Below are 22,033 nucleotides of genomic sequence, written 5' to 3'. Positions count from 1 at the left end.
TCAGCCACGTCTGTCTCTAATTGTTAACCTGCGTAAGGAAAAAACGGAACCCAACTATAAAATGTGCAAGCTGCCATGCTGAAACTGGACTGAAAGGGACAATTAGAATGCAGTTGATACCCTCATGTCATGCACTGAGACCTGAGTCTTGCTGCTTGATTTTTTTTAAAGGAGTAGAATCTAAGGTCCCTGCTGTAACTGTCACACAAGAACAGAGGCCTGCCCTAGGTGCCTTCTGTGCCAGTAGGACTACTTCAGGTAGGGAGGTGGGTTTTATACCACTGTTAGTAAAACCCCACACTGAATCCAGTTATGCTAAGTATAGCTAATTCTGGCTTAGGAAACAGAAGTCAGCTTTATATCCATCCATACTTTCCTACTTGTTTAACTATGCCTGAGTGGGGAGGAGCGCTGCTTAGAGCTTGGCCCTTATCTCAACTTGTGGCGATAGGAAAATGCCTGGAATAAGTTCTTTCCAGGTGGACACACTGTTCTGGAATAATTTTCCACTCAGCAGTAGCTGACTAAAAATGATCTGGAAGCGTTCAGAGCAGGAAGCTAGTTCAGAATAGCTTACTTTGGTCTAGCTATTTTGGTCAAAACTTCCCTCTGTCAACAACTCCTTTAGGCAGCTACGTTGCTCTCCCAGGCCTCCTGCTGCTTCTCAGACATACAAATTCATTTCTTATTCAACCTATGGCTTTCCCTTGTCTCGTGGGATTTTTCTTGGCATGTAACTATCTCAACTCTGCCCTTCCCTTGAGCCATGACAAGGTCTTAATGTCTAATGAGGAGGGTTACAGAAGAAAGCCAACCACGGCCATGCAAGGTGGTAAAGGACAGGACCTTGAAGCTAGACTGGGCCCCATAAGGGTCACCACATGCAATGAACAGGGCTGCAGTAAGTTTACTCCTCCTTAGCCAGAACACAAGCTCAGGTCTCTTCTCTCCAGACTTCTTGCCCTACTCTACCACAAAAAGCCACCTTCACCAACCACAAGCAACTTTCAACATGTTCATTATCTCACGCTACACAAAATCCACTCTTGGGCCTGCTCCTTTACATGTATTCACAGAAAACAAGGGCAAGGAGGAAAGTGCTATAAAAAAAAAAAACTGCCTCAAACTCTGGATAAATAGGCACAATTCCCTCCCCCCTGCCATGGAGAACACTCAGCCAAAGGTGCAACCTTCCCTTTACACAAGGTGCCAACAGGAATATTTGGTCTTTAGAATGAGCATGGGAAGCACCCCGCTTGTTAAATACAAAGCTAGCCTGCTCTAGCAGCGAGGAGGTGGCATGCAGCCCCATATCACTGAAGGACTTTTTAGTGCTTAAGTGGAGTGTACACACACTGCCCTCCTGTAGCGAGCGATCCAGCTCAGTGCATGATCCAGGAAGGCAGGCCCTAGCCTGTTCCAGGAGTGGCCAAATGATAGCGGTACCATGGAGGATCAGAGGGGCAAGGTGCTGTCTCATTGCCACAGTGCACTCTTGGGCATTTGGTCTAACCTAAAACAAGCCTGCGCATGCAAACCTATTGGAGCTCCATTCTAGCTGTGCCCATTCTTCAGGGGCGAGGACAGCCCATGAATTCAGAGTTACTTTCTGCCAGGCTAGAAAGTGGCTCTCCTGGAAGAAGACAAGCCTAGGACGCACACACCGAGGCTGTGTTAGAGACTCTTCTGTCCCTTGCTGCACGACCATCTTTTTCTTCTCTACCTGAGGAGTTGCAGCATTGCCTCGGGAGTGAGGATTCAGCTCGTGACACCAATGAAACGCAGCAGGGTGCAGAAGCAGCACTTGGCAAAGCCGTCCCCTTATAGACCGAAACACAGTCTTGTTAAGCAGCAGCAAAGTGAGGAAACAAACAGTGAATCTGGAGGTCTTGTTTCCAGCTGTTGGCGATAGACGTTTCTCTAGTATTTGAGCAGGCAGGGCATTCACTGGGCCCCTGGCCAGTTTCCCTAACTAGCAGTTTCCCTAACACCGTTTGTCATAGCACATTTAAAAACAAGCTATAAAACAAATGCTGGCTTCCAGTGAAAGGGACAGACAGGAGCATCTCCCCCTCCAGTTTCACCGCTTATCGTCCATACATCCCAAAAACCAGGAAGCTGAAGAAAACAGTCACCCCAACCAAGGAGACTGTGGCCGGCGCAGTGAAGAACTGGCGGTAGTTGATGCGGCAGTACCAGATCACAGCTAACATCACCACAAAAACAGGGAGCATCAGATTCCCTATGTTCACTGTCACCCCACCTGCTTCTGCTGGGGTGACCACAGAGTCAGGCAGGGGCGAGCTGGTGCTCTGTGAGAGGTGGCAATGGATCACGCAGTTGTCCATGATATTGAGGGAGCGGAGGGTCCGTGCCTGGTCCTGGAGTAGCTGCCCCTGGTAGATAAACTTCATCTGACTTTCTCGTCCTGGGAAATATTTGCTTTTCAGGAAAACAGAAAGAGGAAAAGTTTCAAAGATGCCTTAAGAACATGAGTCCTACATGCAGCCAAGACTGGGCTAGTGACTAGCATAAAACCCAAACCCCGCAGCCACGTTAAATGTCATAAGGCTACAAGATTCAAATGCCGTCTGTAAGTAATGGTCAATTTCACCTTCTTTCCCGAACATACATCAGCAACATACATCAAATGAAGAAGCATTTACATTTAGGGAAGGGAAGTTACCCTGCCTGGCTGCTCCTGTCAAGTCTAGCTACCAGGGAAAATACATAGGAAAAGGAAACAATGTTCACAAGGGGTTCAAAGGCTCATGTATTTCTATATTACACCAGCCCGTAGGCTCCAATTCAGAGCAGTGCCACTGTGCGAGAGCCCTTTGCCCACGGAGCACATTATAGCCATTAGGATTTACCTTGTTACAACAACAGAACAGGTAATGTGTAAGGCACTTTCAAGACAAATAGAACAAGGTTCCCTGCCCCAAGGCACTTGTCCCATGCAGACAACAAGCAATAGCCTAAGGCTGAATGGGGAGAAAGGGTGTGGTGAGGGGAGGACAAAATATCAAGTGTAGCTCAGGGAGTAGGTTCTAGTTCCTGCTTTACCACTGGCTTGCTAGGTGACCTCTGTCAAGTCACTTCTACTCTGTGCCTGGTTCCCAGCATAACGCGGTCCTTGATGAAGTGCTCTGAGATTATCTGTTGAAAAGGGCTGTAAGCTAGGTAACACCACGGACCGCTATCTATAGAAAGAAAAAGCCAAATCCTTCCAAGCCAGTCCAGAGAGGAAGATCACAGGGCTGGAAGTCCCAGAGACAGATTCAATTAGTGCTGCACATTTATGATCAGGCACCATCTACTGGCTCTGCTGCACTGTACAGACAAACAAAGGAATAACCCTTGCACTAGCCACGTCAGTGCTTGGTGGCCAGGGTTGTGCACCTCAAGTCTGGGTCTCAGATTCAGGTGGGACCCTTTCCCCATAGCCTGAAGACCCCGTGGATAGAACTTACCTCTTCAGAATACCCACAGTGTCTTCCGGTCTCACCATGGCCACCTCTTCTGTGTCATTGAGGAACTTGAGACGCACTTTGATGAGCCCAGAACATGGCTCTCTCTCCTCCCTGAGGTGTGACATTGGTGAGGGTCCTTGGCTCTCTGCACCTGGCTGTTCCAGGGCACTGGACTTGCTGGATGATGTCCTTTTGGGCAAACCCTGTATATTCAGCAGATGGTCGAGGCTAGAGTCAGAGGTGCCACTGCTGCCCCCCTGCTCAACGGCGGGGCCCAAGTCAGAAGCAGCACCCTCTTCCTCTTCTGCTTTTTCTTCTGCATTCTCAGGAGACCCCTGGGGCTCAGGTGGCTCTGACGTGACCGAGTTCCCTGCATACCGTTCAACATGGCCAAGATGGATCACTGAGGATTCACCCGTAGCTACAATAGTTCCCAAAAGCTGGTTGCTACCATCAGCTACGTACGTGGAAAGCCATGCGAGCACCAGAGCCAGGACAAGAACCACCACGCCAGCCACCACTGTTACTTCATCCCCCACACCTTCAATGATGGTCGTGCCAGGGGGCTCCATCTCTTGGCTTCTTGCGGGAGCTTAGCTGCAAAGAACAAAGCAAATGGAACTCAGCTCTGGCCATGGACCAGCAAAAGGTACTCCAGAAGGGGAACAAACTGAGGCTGTGCAGAGCACAAGAGAATATTAACAGGAAATAATGACGGAAGTGCAAAGCAGCCTTTCCAACTACTGAGACTGTGGGTCTGTTTAACATTTGCCCCTTTCCCTGAAAAGCAAAGTACATGTTAAGTGAAATACGCACAGCAAGTGGATAACGGAATCATAACCAGCCAGGACGACAAGGTTATTAAGTCCTGGCTTGACAAAGTCCTGGCTGGGATGATTTAGATAGGGCTGATCCTGCTTCGGGCAGGGGGCTGGACCAGATGACCTCCTGGGGTCCCCTCCAGCCTTAGGATTCTGTGAAAAAAAATTAGACAGGATTTCTTACTGTGCAAAGAAGTAGATGTGGCAGAAACTGGTCTCCAAAACTAGGGCTGTCAGATTCTGGAGAAGCATAAAAACAAAAAGTCACATGCACACAAAGCATTTTTTTTTCCTAGCTGAACTTTGCCACACACTCCCAGCACTGAACATAAACAGTTGCTCTCCAGCAAGGGGAACCTCCAGCCTGTTTTGGGGCAAAGTTTACTTTTTAGATTTGACACCCAGTTACCCTTAGCAGATCTACTAAATACACAACAAATCAGGGGGAAGGAAAGTGTTCCCTATACATTTATCTTTATTACTGGTGAAGCTGAGAAACCAGGAAATAAAGATAATACAGAACTACAGAGAAAGTTAACACAGAAGCAAAGCAAGACCATATTAAATACCCAATCAGTTTGGCAAATGCAAGTCAGTTTTTTCCATGGCAGCTCCTTCATTAAATGCTGCTATGATGGACCATTCAGACAACACACCCCCAACCAAACCCAAATAAGGTGACACTGTTTAAGAAATAATAACCATATTAGAATTGCAAGGATGAGTTCTTCCACGGTGCTCTCCACAGCAGATGTAAGCAGAACAGATGAGCTTTAAAAGAATTAATTAGCACTTCTAATAGGTGAGGAAAGAATATATTCTGTGCCTTAATCACAGAACTGCATTGGGCAGGTCACCATTGTACCTCAGTTTCCCCATCTGCAAAATGGGAATAGTGATATCACCCTATTTCATAGGGGAAATCATGAAGTTTAACTTATTTTAAAGGTTTCAGAAAACAATGTTGAGGTGCTCTTGAATGGCAAAACAAAGATCCAGAAAGGTTTGATTGGACACACTCTCCATAGCTGATGGGGGAAAGGCATGTGCACTGACATCACAAACAAACCTACTGCCAGGGTCTGCAGCTTCTCAATGAAGAAACAGCCAACCTGTCTTTCCCCACATCAGATAGAAGCAAGAGTCTCTAACTAAGACCAGAACTTGAAATCATAGTAGAGAAATTAAGCTTTGGGAACAACTGTCACATAAATTACACCCTCAATGTGTTTACAATCATGCATCCAGTTCCATTTACCATAAAACACTGTGTGACCTAGTGATCCGTGCAGCGGACTTGGGCTCAGGACTCTTGGGTTGTAGTAGCCCAGATTGATTTATGTGACCACCTTACAGTCTCATTTTTCTGAGTGTAAAATGGGAATATTCATTCACGCTCAACAGCTGCCTCAGATACGGGGCATTGAGGGTTACACAAAATTTCTGAGATGCACCGCATCATTGCTAGTCTCATCTAAGACAACACCAGTCAGTGCCTGGCTAGGATACGATGGTTGGACCACCACTGGAAAATAGATGGCACCTCCTGCCATTTCAGAGTGCTGACCCCCAGACACCTTTTCTCCCCTGACTTTGCCACAAAAATCTATGCCCAAACACCTGGCACAAACCCAGTGTGGCAGGACCAGACGTGCAGGTTTGCCCTCCGATGGAGGGTGGGGGGGTGCCTGCATGATAGATACAGGACAAATGGGCTCCCAGCCCTCCTGGAGCCCTGACATTCCCCTGCCCGTTTCCACGACCAGGAGATGGGCACCTGCAGCAAGGGATGGGAAGGGGAAACGCCAAAGCTTCTCAGACCCGGGCGGGGGGGTGGAATTAGACATGAAGCTAGTGGGGGGGGGGAGGTCACATTCAACAGCGGCTGTCCCCACGGGGGGGGGGGCTAAGCCCCCACAGAAGAGGAAGGGCCAAGCTGATAGGTGTGGGGGGGCGGGGGAGAAGCTGACCCGGGGCGGAATGGGGAAGAGCTTAGTGAGGCTTGGGGGGAGGGGGTTGAATGGGGGGGGGGGCTGGGGACGGGAGCCGAGTAGCGGGGGAGGGGCTATGCCGGGGTGGGGCTAAGCGCCAGGAGGGGAGGGAGGAGCCGGGCCGGGGGGGCTCATACCGCGTACGGGGGGGGCAGGTTGGCCCTAAACCCGCGAGGGGCGCAGGGAGGTTTAAGCCCCCTTAGGGGGAGGAGCCAGGCGGGGGGATATAAGCCCCCGAAGAGGGGGAGGAGCGGGGGGGGTTAAAGCCCCGTGAGGGGAGGGGAATCAACTACCACCTACCTGGCACTTGCCGCAGTCACCTCCTCCCGTCCGAAGGCCCCCCATACACGACACGTCACAAGCCCACGCCGCTGACGTCACAAGCGCGCACGCGCAGCCAACGTGAAGGGCCACGCTCGGCGGTTTGACGGGCGGGGGAGAGATGAGAGTGTGGTGGCGCTCGCTGGTGACGTAGGTAACACGACACACGAGGGAAGGGGAGGGGCCAGAAGGGAGGGGATTGGTCGGGAGGATCCAATCCCGCCTAGATCCAGGGCCCCTTGGAGAGGGGCGGGTTGAGCAGTAGTGGGCGGGGCTTTGTGGGAAGGGGCGTGGTTTTGAGTAGAGGGCGGAGCCTTAGGCAGGGACAGGACTAGGGGAGGCACCTTAGCTGCTATGAGCCCTGTAGGGAGAGGCCTGGGGGGTCAATGGCAGGGGGCACCTGGCTGGGGCAGGGGCTGAACAGTGGGGTGGCCAGCCTGGCAGTCTCCCCAGGAAAGGGGGCAGGAGCTGGGCAGACTTGTAACCCCAGAGGCACTGAGATGGTTGTTTCCAGCACGTCTCTGGCGCTGCACTGCTCAGGAGTTAAATGCTTCCCTGGAAGGAGTGTGGCTTTGGGAGGGCCCAAAACAAGCCCATCCCAGGTGTGGGGTGAGGCCCAGGCAGCAATTGCTGCTCTGAAGCAAAGTTAAGCAAAAGGCAGGCCCTGCTGGCAGAAGACCGCAAGAACAGGGCTGATGTCGCAGAAGCACTCATACCCGTGAGATAGCAGGTATCAGCCCATTCCAGAGAGATGGTAACTGAGCACCTGGTTAAGAAACATCTTGGTACCAACACACTCCTGAGGTAACAGAGACGTACTGATGCGGGTTCAGGATAGGGACTAGCATGGTGGATTACAATATTTTGCTCAAAGCATGTACAAGGTGCTGTGTGGTATCTCACTACATCAGCGGGTGGTAGTCTGAAGAGTCAGGAGTGATGTGGAACTTGTTTGTAGCTGTGTAGAAAGATGTATCTTAGGGAGGCTGTCCTTGTCCAGTGGCTGACTGGTGTTAGTGGTTGGGTAGAGTCTGCTGGATACCAGGGCCCTGCTTTGTTGGGGGAGAGAAGTATGACTGACCATATTGTAGAATTAGATGCAAAACATTCTGAGGATCAAAAAGTATATGGTAGATTGGGGGTGGTTGCATGCTGAAAAAGCACACCGAGGGTGGGTTTGTTTATGTAGGCTGGCCATGGCAGGGGAGAGAGGGAAGAATAGTCTGGCGGTTAAAAGGTTTTGTGAGTAAAGGGACTATAGTCTTAGCAGGTACCTATACCATTGCCAATGGCATCCCAGAGGGGAGTGCTGCTAGCCCTACCTAATTTAACATCATAATAAACGATTCCCCAAAAGACGAGCTGTATGGATGAAACACCGCAGTATTAACATGGCTGGAGAGAGATTGAATGAAGCTATCAGGGAGAGAGGTCTCACAATGGGCAGATGTTTTGGGATTTAAATTTTTCCCTAGCTTAAACTACTGCTATTCTTCAAATTCTTTTTTTTTTTCCCTTGTCTGTCCTAATTGTATTTTTACACTTCAGTTGCAAGAGTTTATGCTCCTTTCTATTTTTCTCAGTAGGATTTAACTTTCACTTTTTAAACAATATCTCTTTGTGTCTTTGCTCTTTTTAGTTAGCCACAGTAGCACTTTTTTGGTTCTCTGACTATGTTTTTTTAATTTGGGATATACATTTCAGTTGCGCCTCCATAATAGTGACTTTAAAAAGTTTCCCTGCAGCTGGGAGGGATTTCACTTTTGGCACTGTGTCTTTTAATTTCTGTTTAACAAACTTCCTCATTTTTTGCATGGTTCCCCCCGGTTCTCCCCCTTTCTCAAATTAAAATGCCCAGACTCCCCAGGCTGTGGTAATGTTTTCCCCATCACAGATCTCTTAAATGTCGTTATATTAAGGTCACTATTGCTAAGTGGTCCAGCTATGTTTGCCACTTGGACCAGATCCAGGGCTCCATTTAGGACTAAATCAAGAATTGCCTCTCGTCTTGTGGGTTCCAGGACTAGCGGCTCCAAGAAGCAGTCATTTAAAGTGACGAGAAACTTTATCTCTGCACTCTGTCCTGTGAGGAAATGTGGGGATAGTTGAAGACCCCCATTATTATTGGGTTTTTTGTTATTTTTAAAGCCTCTCTAATCTCCCTGACCACTATCCTTATCCTGATCACATGGTTGGTAATATATCCCTACTGCTGTATTCTTATTATTAGAGCGTGTGAATTTCCTATCCACAGAGATTCTATGGAACATTTTGGTTCATCTAAGATTTTTACTCCATTTGATTCTATACTTTCTTTCACATATAGTACTGCTTTCCCACCAGCACAACCTGGTCTGTCCTGATATATTTTGTACCCTGGTATGACTGTCCCGTTGATTATCCTCACTCCACCAAGTTTCTGTGATGCCTAATTGCATCAATATCCTCGTTCTACATGAGACAATCTTGTTCACTTATCTTCTTATGTAGTCTTCTAGTGTGTGTATATAATCTCTTTAAAACTTGTCACTTCTTAGCTGTCTGCCCTTACGAGAGAGGATTGAATGAGTGTTTAGTAACTAGACCTCCAGCTCAATTATGAAACACATGTCCGGTTAAAAGAAACAGCTGATCCCTTGGTATGGGAATGCAGGGAGCCATCCAAGAAAATGTGCCAGCCCAGCCAGAGGCAGTGGGCGAAGGAAGGAGCGGGCCAGGCAGGCTGTTGGTGAACTGAATGAGCTGATCATAGCTGGTTGTGTGCAGCGTCGGGAGGGGGAACACTGCACTGGGAGGGATATGGAGCACCAGTGGTGTTGGAGTTGGGGGAAGCATGAGTGGGCACTGCAGGGAGAGAACAGTGCGAGGGGAAGCCTGGAAAGTGCCCATGGGTGGGCCTTAGTGGTGATGTAACCAGCCACTGGCTGCCCCACACTCACCAACCACCTCAGCAAGCAGCCAGTGCTGGCGGGGAATGGGTGGGGGAGCCTGCTAGCCCAGGGCTGGCATGCAGCATGGGCTGCACTGATGGACCACTCAGACCCACATGCCACAGCTCTGGCCAACCACCAACCTTTCCCACCCCCATCATGAGGCACCTGTCATTAACAGGACCCGTGGAAGAAGTAGGTTGAGCGGGATGGGTGCCCTTCCTGCAGATGTCAGAGGTGGGGACATTGCCCTTGTAATGTGCAAGGCAGTTGAGATCTCTGTTAAGCCCCAAGTAAAACGTGTCAAACGTGGAAATGAATTCCAATTCAGACATCCCCCTCTGTAATCTTGGGGTAAAATCCTTTTGCAGAAGAATTACTACTTTCAAATCCTTTAATGAACATCCAGGGAGGTTAACGTGTACCCCGACAGGTTTGTGTGTGTTCCAATCCTGGTGCCCGATTTATGTCCATTTGTTCTCTGGCGCAGAGACGGGAGAGAGGAAGATGAGTAACAGGGTTTTTGCTTTGGGATCCATAAATACAGTAAACCCCCAATATATGCGATTTCGACTTGTGCTTAATTTGCGTTAACGTGAGGTGAGCACAAGTCAAAATTCTGGGGCTCCCAGGGGCTGGGGGCTGGTAGGATTGCAGCTCCCCAATCCAGCCCCCAGCTCCCCCCACTGGGGAGAAGCTGTTCTGCCAGGGCTGTCTGCCCACTCAGCTCCCCCAGCTGGGGGGGTCCAGGGGACAGGCAGCCACAGGGGTGCAGCCTCTCCCCAGCTGGGGGAAGCTGGGAGAAGCCATGCCTGGCTCCCAGAGTGGCAGGGAGCCAGGAACCAGGTGGGAATCTGGGCTTGCTGGAGCTGGGAAACTGACCAGCTCCTGGGTCCCACCAGCAGAGAGGAGCTGAGAGGCAGGCTCCTACCTGGTTCCCAGCTCCCTGCCATTCTGGGAGCCAGGAAACTGACCAGTTGGTCATCTTCCCAGCTCCTGCAAGCCCAGGGGAGCTGGGAGCCAGGCTGCTGCCCAGCTCCTGACTGCCCCCGACTTGCACGAAATTTCAGTTACACGAGGATGTGCAGGGGTGCTCTGCCTTTCTTTGGTCCAAGGCAGAACAATTCCAGGTCACACAGTCTCTCATTGAAAGTCGACCCTGCACCTACTGGCTTCTGGAGCCCCCCTCGGGTGCTCTTCCTTCTCCGATGTACCCTCCTGAAGGTGCAACAGTTGGTAACATCAGCACCAAACCAGCAAGGGTCCATGCATATGTGAACACCCACGGGATTGCCAGTTGTGCAAGGGAAAACACAGACCCACGCCTCAGCCCCAGCTCTGGGCCTAGGCAATGCAAGATTTAAAGACAAGCTTGTTTTGCAATGTATTTGCTGTAGCTTTTTATTTTAGATTGGGAGACAACTGCCACACGCTGCCCCTGATGTGCAGAAGCTGAACGGGGTATTTGACTGTGATCTACCTGTAACTTTCGCACTCATGAGCTTAAAACACAGATCAGGATTCAAGCAATCAGACAGGATGGACTCTGATAAAGGCGACCATCTGTAATCCCATTAGAAGGTTGTTTTTAAAAGCTCTGGGAAGGGCTATGTTGTGGCCTAGTGGCTAGAGCAGAACTCAAGTCCAGAGATCTATTCTCAACTCCACCACTGGCCTGTTGGGCAACGTTCCATGCCTCAGTTTCCCCAGCTGTAAAGGGTACTGAAGTAGATCTGTCTTTACAAACGACCTTAGGATTTACAGAGGAAGATAGATATTTTATGTTGTAAACCATCTGAAAGGGGTTAGGAGGAAACTTCCTTTAGGGGGAGATTTTTCCATTGTTGGGCACTGGGGGGTGCTCTGAGCCCTCCTCCAAAAGCAGCTGGAACTTTGTTCTTGGACACAGGTGGAAGTGAGCTTTTGGCAATTCAGATCTGTCCCTTAACTCTTTATACCACTCTTCTCCCTGAATTTATGAGCGCTCCGGGTTGGAAGGACGCAAGCCACAGACATCAGGCCTCGGCCACAGGCATTGCAAGCCTGGTGACAGAGATGTGTTTATGGCTTGTGCTTTGCAGCTGCTTGCGTAGGTACAGTCTGGGCAGAGCTCAAGGTCCTTCATGGGTCCCAGCACACCCAAGACTCAAGTTTTTGACCCCAGTTCTTGGGACAGGCAGTCTTCAGGCTTACAACACAACTGGTTGCTGACATATGGAATCTGTTAAAGTGTAACTTGGCGCCACAACCAGGGTTCCCTGTAAGCTGAGCGCTTGCCTAGGAGAGATTCAGGTGCTGCCCAGCAGATTAGCAGAGCACCCACAGCCAGCAGCATGTGGTTCTACTGGTGGTGCACATCCACACGTGCCTGGGTGCCCATAACAAAATTTATTCCACCCATTGATGGAAAAATTAGAGAGACTCTTGACCACAAACCACTCCATCGTGGCACTGTGTTGTAAAGTTACAACCAACATCATAAGTTGAATTGAGGTGGGAATTCAGAAACGGCGTTAAGAATTTGGAAAGAAGGGTTTCAAACCAGAGCCCTCACAGCAACAATCAATCGATCAGACAAGGCCGTATCTATGCTCTTTTGTATTTTAGCAGGCTTTGCTCTTCTCACTCAGCATTTCCTTGTTCTCTCGCTCAACGTCCAGGCTGTCCTGTGCAGCTCGTGGCCTCAGTGAGCTCCTGTGGCAAGGAGTTCCCCTGGTTAACTGGGCACGGTGTGGGGGAGAATACTCCGCTGCGTCAGTTTTAAATACACTGCTTTTGAATTTCATTGACCACCCCTTTCGTTTCTATTATCGGCAGCAGAGCAAGTGGAAATTGGTGCTAATGTAACCCACGCACCGAGGTGTGGTTCACTGTTCCATGTACAACAAGCAGTCCTGGGGCACCTTACAGGCGAACAGGTGTTTTGGAGCATGAGCTTTTGTGGGCAAAAACAGGTCTTTGCCCATGAAAGCTTCTGCTCCAAAACATCTGTTAATCTGTAAGGTGCCCCAGGACTTCTTGCTGTTTTTGAAGATCCAGACTAACTCAGCTCCCTCTCTGATACCTGTTCCATGTGCTGGCCCCTACACCACAGAGGAAGAATTAATCTCTCCTGCAGCCTACACTGTGCACCAGCTGGCTTTTGACTCAAACTATAGAGGCTCCTGTGCTAAGCTCCAGAGGTCACAGGTTCAAATCTGCCTGTGGGCAGTTAAACTAGCACTGGCCAAGCCCTGTTATAAAAGTACAAAAGGGACAGATTCTGGCCGCCTACCTCATGCTGCGCAGCAGGTTATGCTCTAAGTAGTCCACAGCAGTGTTCCTACTAAGATTTTCTGTCTGTGGGTGGAATAAATTTTGTTGTCTGCACCAAGGCTTGTGGGGATGTGCACCACCAATAGAAACACATGCTGCTGGTTGTAGACACTCACCTGGGCGGCACCTGACTCTCTCCTGGGCAGCTGCCCAAGCGCCCGGCTTACAGGGAATCCTGCTCCACAGTGCAACCACGTGGCATGAGTGAACTGACAGAATGCAGACCCCAGCATCCCCATCGGCACTGACTTCCCCTGGCTCTCGCCAGTCACCCTTCAGCAATACAAAGCCGTTCCCCAAACACCCTGCCTGAAGGACGCCCCTCCTCTGTCAGCGGATGTAGCCCTCCAGAGGGAGCTGCAGATAAGCCCGCAGGGACAGGGGCAGTTTTAGTTGGGGGATGGCTGAGTGGCACCGTGCGCCCAGGTACCGCCGCACCGCACAGCGCGCCAGGTGCTGCAGCTGGCGGGGCTGGTTCGTCATCTGGAGGGCGGAGTCGTAGAAAGTCTTGTGCTCCTGCCAAGAGGGAAGGAGGATTAAATGAGGCTTCAGCTGGCTGGGCTCAGCAGTTAGTACAGGAGACAGAGAGAGAATCAGAACAGCCGCACTGAGTCAGAGCAAAGCTCCAGTGAGGCCAGTGTCCTGTCTTCTGACAGTGCCCAATGCCAGATGCCCCAGAGAGAGTGAACAGAGCAGGTGATCATTGATTGATCCCTCTCCTGTCGCCCATAGAGAGGCCAGGGACACCATTCCTACCCATCCTGCTAATAGCCTTGGATGGACCAAACCTCCGTGAACATATCTAGCTCTTTTCTGAAGCCTGTTAAAGTCCTTGTCAGAGGATGTTGTGACGAGCAGGATTTTAACAGGCTGACTGTGCACTGCGTGAGGAAAAACTTCCTTGTGTTTGTTTTAAACCTGCTGCCTATTAATTTCCTGTGGTGAGCCCTAGTTCTGATATTATGAGCACAAGTGAACAGATTTTTCTTTTATACTTTCTCTGTACCTGTCCTGATTTTATAGATCTCTATCAGATCCCCCCTTAGTCTCTTCTTCTAAGCTGAAAAGTTCCAGTCTTTTTAATCTCACTTCATACAGAGTCCGTTCCAAACTCCTCCTCATTTTTGTGGCCCTTCTCTGAATCTTTTCCAGTGCCAACATATCTTTGGAGATGAGGCCACCACACCTGTACGCAGTATTCGAGGTGTGGATGGACCAGGGATTTATACAGATGCAATAAGATAGTCTTTGTCTTATTCTGTATCCCTCTTTTAGCGATCCCCAACCTTCTGTTGGCTTTTTGACTGCTCAGTGCATGGATGTTTTCAGAGAACTATCCACAATGACTCCAACAAGACGCCACCAGGTATTTCTGCAGAGCATTAAGAGGCAGATCTACCCAGAAGCTCCTCACTTTATTAAGTCCCCCCATGCACTTTGCAAAGGCTGGAAGTGAGAAGGGCTTCACCACTGGAGAGAGGTTTTGGAGCAGCCTCCAAAGGGAGCACTGGGGGCAAACTAGCTTCAGGATGGAGCATGATGAGTTTCAGAATGGGGTTATAGGATGGGTGACCAGCAACAGCAATGCCTGGACTTGATGACCCAGACAGTCCCTCCACTCTTATGTCCCAATCCTCTCTAGGAACTGGAGGACCTAGAACTCTATGGGTGTTAACTTCACATCTGCCTTTCCTTGGAGGCTTTCCCCAGGCAATGTGGTCACCAATACTCAGCTGTATGTGGGAACCACTGACCCAGTCCTCTTGACCAATGCAGGACTGCACCCAAGAGAGATTTCTTTGTCTGGACCAGTTTTGCAAGTCCCCAACTATGGCTCTTCCTCTGCATCTCTTCAGAGATGGTTCCGCAGCTGCCGGTGCCACTACTCAGGGCCTCTGTGCGGGCCCCACAGCTGAAGTGTCCAGAGACCCACATTCTCAAGTTTCTACCCAGCACATGAAATGGATATGTACTAGGATACCTGCAGCCCCTGGCAGACGAGCACCAGGCAGGGGTACAAAACCCTAAATTTTCACTGGAGTGAGTGACCTTCCCTAAACCCCAAACCCACCTGAGTCCCTGCAGCGTCTGGCTCAGTTCAGAGCATCGCTGTAAGATTTGTGCAAACTGCACTGGATGCAAAACCCACCCAAGGGGGTCTTCTAGCCATTAGAAACCAACTTGCAGCACCTCATGCTTGGATCAGCTGCTACCGCAAAGGGCATTGCAGTTGGTACAGCACTGAAGGAACCAAAGACCAAGTGGGTCGTGGGGAATGAACCCTCTGTCTCCAGCAGGTAACTCCAGAGCGGTGCAGAGGCTGCCTGTGGTGGGAGCTCTCACTCTGCTGCAGCCCTGGATACCCCTGATCTGGGGACCCTGCCAACATTCTGTCCACAGAGCTACCTAGTCTGTGGCTCTTCCCTGCTCTGTATCAGCTTCCTGGCTCTGCATGGGGCCAAACAGGCCTCGAGTTGGGAGTTACCTGCCACATCTCCGGAGGCACCGCTTCCACCCAGGAATCACAGGATAGGATCCGGTCGTAGGAGTTCAGCATGACTTCTAGGGCCCGAGGACACAAAGAGCAGAACTTCAGCAGCTGAGAACCAGGCAAGAGAAAGCAGAGGACAGGGCTGAGCTGGCCGAGAGGGAGAGGGAGAAATACAAAGGGTGCCAGAGAAGTTTCAGGGAGCCAGAGGTGATGGGGGCCTCAGCCCTAGAGCACTGGGGCTGCCACAGGGTCAGATCCCAGCAGGAGAGGACTCAGTTCTCCTTCCTGGCATGCAAGATGGAAGCAGCCAACACAAAGCTTACATGTGCCGATCTTCTGGAGGGGCCGTTCCCCCCCATCCCCTGCCCTTGTACTGAGTGATGTTCACCCTCCACTGCTGTACCGTATGGCTACAGACCTGCTGTGTAGATGGGGAGTCTGCAAAGGGGTTGGGGGTCCTACAGGAAGGCTCTAGGTGCTCTGGGAATTGCCCGTGGCCTGTCCCCTCCAGCATCCTGCCTCTGATGGTTGGTACCAGATGCTCCAGAGGAAGATGTAAGAAGCTAATTAATAACCACGCTATCGCTGGATTTTTCCCTAACCCCAGCAATGAGTGGCTGGTTTGTGCCCTGAAGCAAGAACCCGTCCCCCAGGCACAAAGGAGCCTCCTACAGGATCAGGAGGGAGGATGAAAAAGGCCCCTTAGCCCCCTTCATCAGAGCAGCCAAGGGCAGGGTGTGGGGATTAAGGGATATGCGTTTTCCCTCCCACCTCTCCTGGCTTTTACTCTTCTCGTAATGGCACCCTCAGCAGCTCACAAGCAGTAACTGAGCCTCGCCACTCCTGGGAGAATGGGGAAACTGAGGCACGGAGCCTCCCAAGCGACTTGCCAAGGTCACACCGGGACTGAACCCTGGAGCGCTGCGTTCCGGCTCTGACCATTAGACACCACTGCTGCCTCCCCACAGTGGCTTCCTGACCTTGGGATTGATGGGCGCTGCCCCATGGTCCAGCAGGGTGGTGATGATCCTCTCGGGCTGCCCGTCCAGGTACTCCTGCACGGCCTGCAGGGCGCAGTCCATGGGCGTGTACCCAGCGCAGTTGCTGACGTTCACGGCGGCCCCGTACCGGAGCAGCAGCTCCACCAGGCGGGGGTGGCAGTTGCCGCAGGCATTGTGCAGGGGGGTGTGGTTCTTCCTGCCGGCCGTCCTGGCGTCGGCCCCGCACTCCAGCAGTCGCTCGGCCACCCGGTAGTAGCGCCCAGCCTCGGACAGCTTGTCGGCGCCAGCACAGGCGGCATTCAGGGCCGTCTCCCCTTCCCGGTTCCGGTGGGCCAAGCCGGCTCCGTAGCACAGGTAGAGCTGCACGTGCTCCTCCAGGCCGTGCTCGGCAGCCACGTGCAGAGGGGTCATCCGCCTGTCCCTGCTGCTCAGGTTCACCAGGGCCCCGTGCTCCAGCAGCAGCTCCGCGCACCTGCCGACACACAGCCAGGAGCTTCAGCGCCCTTCCTCTGCCCCCTCTCGGCAGCCTGTGGGGGGACAGCAGGGCTGTGCATCTCTCCCTCCCCAGAAGAGCAGCTGCGGGGACTTACCCTTCTCTGCCTTCCCAGGCTGGGCGAGAGAGCCAGGTTTGGGGCCTGCTGTGATGTTATTGGACTTCAAAATGGACACGAGAACTGTTATTGTAACCACCGTCCTAAATTTACACCAAATCTTGGGCCAAGTGAAGTGTTTAATGAAAGCTGGCGATTCTCTGAATCATAGAATCATAGAACACTAGGACTGGAAGGGACCTCAAGAGGCCATCGAGTCCGGCCCCCTGCCCCAATGGCAGGACCAAGTACTGTCTAAACCATCCCTGACAGACATCTATCTAACCTGTTCTTAAATATCTCCAGCGATGGAGATTCCACAACCTCCCTTGGCAATTTATTCCACTGTTTGACCACCCTGACAGTTAGGAATTTCTTCCTAATGTCCAACCCAAACCTCCCTTGCTGCAGTTTAAGCCCGTTGCCTCTTAGTCTATCCTCAGAGGCCAAGAAGAACAAGTTTTCTCCTTCCTCCTTATGACTCCCTTTTAGATACCTGAAAACCACTATCATGTCTCCCCTCACTCTTCTCTTTTCCAAACTAAACAAGCCCAATTCTTTCAACCTTTTTTCATAGGTCACATTCTCTAGACCTTTAATCATTCTTGTCACTCTTTTCTGGACCCTCTCTAGTTTCTCCACATCTTTTTTGGACTGCGGTGCCCAGAACTGGACACAATACTCCAGCTGAGTATTCGTCAGATGCATGAAGCGGGTCTTCGCCTGCGAAAGCTTATGCTCCAAAGTATCTGTAAGATGCCACAGGACTTCTTGGTTTTGAGCTGGAATGGACAGCTGGCCCAGCCTAACGAAGGATGTATTTCTAGAGGCTGTTAAGAGAGCAGCCTGCCCCAAGGAACACACGACTGATGGATGTAATTTGATCACTTGAACAATTTTTCGCTCTCACCCTATTCTTTCTTTCTTTAATAACCCTTTCGGTTGTAGATTCTAGAGGACTGGCCCACCGTGCTTTTTGGGTCAGAGCTTGGTATATATTGACCTGGGGGATGTGGCTGGTTCCTTTGGGCACTAGAAAGACCTGTGTGGATTTGGTGAGATTGGTTTTCATAACCTCTCTTCTGTGTAAGGAGGGTTACTGATCACCGCAACAGGGAAGCGAGAGAGCCCGATGGATTTGCTTGCGTAACCCCTGGCTGGCCAGGTAGGCAGCAGCAGCGCACTTTGTGACAGGTTTGGTTCGCCTTATGTGAAGGAACGCTAGTATGGGCTGTCAGTGGCCTGGTTTTAAGCCGTTTGCCCAGGTTTGATTGTCAGTACCTGGGAAACCTCCATATTACGCCTGGTCCGAACCCCTGCAGCTCCCAGGACGACCTGGGGCCTTGATCGGAGACAAGTGTGCTTGGTCAGGGGACAGTGACCTGGCTGGATCCCCCCACCTTGGGAGGGATGGCTCACTACGGGAAGGTCAGGATCTGCCAGGCTGAAGGGTTACAAGGCAGCTCCTGGCAAACACCCCTGCTGCAGGGACTCCCCCAACAGTGCTAAGCCCACTGACCCCAGCAGGGAGCAGGAAGTACCCCACACTCATCCTGTGGCCTGAGCCCCCAGGGAATCCGGGCTGCTGCACTCCAACCAGCACGGCCAGGCTAGCGCTGCCTCCAACCATCAGCCACCACCACCTGCCTCACGCCCGGCCTGGTTCTGGACTCGTTCTTCTCTTCTCTTCCCCCAACCATGAGGGGCTGCAGCTGGCGGGGCGCGGGGAGGTGGGAGAAAGCCTGAGTCTGCCCTCACAGGGCCCTGTGCCGCGGTCCATCTTCCAGAGGTCAATTTGTAATGCCTGTGGGGACGTGCCCCTGTCGAGAGCGGTATCCCCCACGCCTTGGGAGCGAAGGAAGTCGATGGGAGCACAGTCAACCTCCCTTGGTGGAGATGGCATGGAAGCCCGAATTCAGGTACGTCAACACTAGCTACGTAATTAACAGGGCTGGCATTGCCTACCATAATTCAGCCGTTCCCAGTGGTGGAGGCCTGCCCTGTGGCTCGGCAGCGGCACCAGGATCTGCTTATATCACTCCAGCTGGCTGGGGGCACAGGCCTTCCTCGCAGCCTCCCTCCCCACCCATCAGGCAGGGACTGGAGTGTCACATGCAGCCCCACCAGCTGCTCACGGGCCGCAATCCAGTATCCTCAAGTGTGAGGGAAGCAGCAGGCAGCTGTCTCCCACTCCCACCACATGCCTCCATCAGCAGCAAAGGGTGTGCCCCTACCCTAGGCCCCTGGGGCCTGTTCAGCTCTCAAATTCGGCACTGAGGCTGCTGACTAAAGGGCTGCCTGGGAGAGGTGGGCTGGCCTGCACCGCTTGGCTGAACAGGTGCTCTTTTCTGGACCCTGCACCTTGTGTTCCTCAGGTTTGGTGCTCACTAGGGGCTTAAGTCAATTGTAGATACGCAGTTCTAGTTACAGCAATTGCATAGCTAGAAAAACTTACCTGCAATCGGCTTACCTGGCCGTCCTCACGGAGGAAACCCCACAAAGGCGCTAGCGATTCTAGGCATTGACCTCCCTTACACCTGGTGCTATGGAGGAGTACAGGGGGTGACTGCCGACCCCAGACAGTTCACTTTTCTGCATCTCTACCAGGCCTGCAAAACTGAACGCTAGAAAATCGACTCTGACTGGGTCAATCGTCCCATCACCATAGAGGGATCCCAGCCTCCAGTATCATTTAAAAATTAAACAAACGAGGGGAGGATTTCACAAATCATCAGCACCTTTGTGGGGTTTCCTGTTGGTGCACTCGACAATCAATTTTCAGAGGCCAGGTTCCCAGCATGGTCTGGGAAAACAGAGGGAACCACATCATTCCTTAGGGGGTCGCATCGTGACCAGCCTTTGGGGAACATCATCAAAACCAGAACTGCAGCAATGATGCCTGCCTGAGTCTGCCCAAAGGCTGAACGAGGGGGTCAGAGAGGTGGGATCCCACGCAAGTCAGTGCCATTGTCTTGTTGACTCTGGAGACTAGTGACAGCCATTGAAATGAGACCTCTTACTTCTTTTGCTACTTCCCTAAAATGGACAGAGAGTGAAGCTCTAAGGCAAAGTTTTGTGTTGGTTTCTCCAGTGTGGATGACTCTCACCCCTTCAACACATACCCTGCCCAAGCCCACCCCCTCCTGCAAGCTTACCGCAAGGTCTCGGGGGAGGTGCAGAGATGCAGTGGGGCCAGCCCCTCCTCCGACAGCACGTTGGCATTGGCGCCGTAGCTCAGGAGCAGCTGGGCACACTCAGCACGCTGGTGGATGCAGCTGTCATGGAGGGCAGCCTTCCCGCCCACCACGGCATCGACCTCAGCCCCCTGCAGAATCAGATGCTTCAAGCAGTCCCGATAGCCTCTGCCTGCCACAATCCGCAAGGGGGACGTGTGCCTCTTCTGGGGGCTCAGCACCCACAGCCCTGTGGGGGGCCAAGGGAATCTCAGAGCCCGCCCTGGTACTCCTCTTATGGCCATCAGTGGCCTTGCCGACCTCCCACCCCCAGAGGGGACCACTGAGACCACACAGTCAGCCCTCCTGCAGAACAGCCCCCAGGTCTTCCCAGAGCCTCTCTGGGTGACTCTGCCCCAGCAGGGAGTTGGGCAGCAGGAGACCACAGAGCAGTGGAGCAACTTGATCAGGCTCACAGAGGCAATGAGGCTAAGTGGTCAGGGAGCCTGAGCTCTGTTTTTGGCTCAGACGCTGCCCTGCTGGGGCACCTCTGCCAAATCTTGGCTCCAGTGTTTTCCCCTCCCAGCACTAATGTGCCTTGTCTATTTAAGTCACAGACTCTCTCGGGCAGGGTGTGCAAAGTGGGGGGTGGGCCCCCTTGGAGGGGCATGAAATTTCATAAGGGAGGGCACATGATTGGCTGCTGGGTCGCAGGCTCATCCATCTCATTAGAAATGTTGAAATCTGTTATTGCTTTATGGCTGCGTATTCACACTCCTAGCCCCATTCATAAAGTTTCTACGTTGCGTGTGTGATCTTAGCTGTGCTGAAGGTTCATTTTTTTCACATGACCATAACTGAAGTTTCCGTCGGGTTGCATGACATTAGACAGGCTGGCTGGCCCTGCTAATTACAGGGATGAAAAGTGAGGCCTGACATAAAAATTTTGCTCACCCCTGCTCTAGGCCCAGCAGCATCTCTGTCTGTGTGTATGAACAGCACCTAGCACACACCGACATTGCCGCTGGCAGCTCTAGGTGCTACTGTAATGCAGATGAACTACTGCACAGACATTAAGTGGCAGAGTGCACTCGCCCTCGACGGGACAGAAACCAGGAGATTGCAGGGGCTTTTGCTGAACTTTACTTGGGTCCCTTCTGCTGCTCTTCAGGCCAAGCCATTAGAACAGACACATCCTTGGGAGCTAAAGCGCTCTAGCTCTCTTGGTGGGGCATGTGCATTTACCCAGGGAAGAGGAAGACAGGCCTCAGCTCTGGGTTTGTTCCAACCCCAATCCCGGACCAGAAACCCACCCCCACGCTCCGTACCCAGTTCTGCTGACCACATCAGCTCCTCGCTGACTGTTTCCACGATCACGTTCGCCATGGCCTCGTCCTTGAAGATGTTTTTGAGGGTCTGCAGGTCTCCAGTGTACAGAACATTGTGGACAGCAGGGTCCCGGCAGTACTGGGGACGCCGTGCAGGCTTGGGGAGGAGCAGGGTGCTCCGGGTGGCCAATGGGAACCTCCTGCTCAGGCATTGCCGTGAGAGAGCCCTCCGACGGTCTTCCCACTCCAGCCACTCTCGCTGCAGGCGCAGCGAGCGCAGGGTGGAGGAGCTGAACGCAAAGGTCTCCCTTGACATCCTCTTGGCTTTGCTGGGGCAGCCTCCGTCCTTCAGCAATGGGCAGCAGCTTAGGGAGACAAGTTGCCCCTGCCACTTGACTCAGGCTTATAAATATGGGTATGATGGGAAAACCCCTCCCCTCATGGGCAGAGAGCAAGCCAGGCCAGGCTATAAATAGGGGGAATATTTACCAGGCCATTAAGCAGATGTTTGTGCAGCGTCATGTTCTATTCAGGGTCAACAGCACTGACCGCCATTAACCTGTGGCTGAGCGGCAGGAGTTTAGGCAGACCGGAGGCAC

General features: G+C 52.0%; 2 protein-coding genes across 2 annotated transcripts; both read right to left on the bottom strand.

Annotated features, from left to right (window-relative positions):
• Position 1: 1 nt before the first annotated feature.
• Positions 2–6,654, bottom strand: TMUB2 (transmembrane and ubiquitin like domain containing 2). The gene is made up of 3 exons (XM_074979371.1): positions 6,586–6,654; positions 3,474–4,070; positions 2–2,442 (listed from the first exon to the last, which is right to left on the bottom strand). The coding sequence occupies exons 2-3, from the start codon at positions 4,043–4,045 to the stop codon at positions 2,088–2,090; spliced, it is 927 nt and encodes a 308-aa protein (XP_074835472.1). The 5' UTR covers positions 4,046–4,070; positions 6,586–6,654; the 3' UTR covers positions 2–2,087.
• A 3,975-nt stretch (positions 6,655–10,629) lies between these two features.
• On the bottom strand, positions 10,630–21,916 carry ASB16 (ankyrin repeat and SOCS box containing 16). Its single transcript, XM_074979293.1, has 5 exons — positions 21,435–21,916; positions 20,089–20,356; positions 16,323–16,815; positions 15,337–15,450; positions 10,630–13,367 (listed from the first exon to the last, which is right to left on the bottom strand). Exons 1-5 carry the CDS (start codon positions 21,748–21,750, stop codon positions 13,182–13,184), a joined length of 1,377 nt encoding a protein of 458 aa, XP_074835394.1. The 5' UTR covers positions 21,751–21,916; the 3' UTR covers positions 10,630–13,181.
• Positions 21,917–22,033: the final 117 nt, after the last annotated feature.

This window comes from Carettochelys insculpta, chromosome 28 (genome assembly GCF_033958435.1).
Source record: "Carettochelys insculpta isolate YL-2023 chromosome 28, ASM3395843v1, whole genome shotgun sequence".
NCBI lineage: Eukaryota > Metazoa > Chordata > Testudines > Carettochelyidae > Carettochelys > Carettochelys insculpta.
Note: the sequence above shows the minus strand (reverse complement) of the source record. Positions and strands in the feature narration are given on the sequence as shown.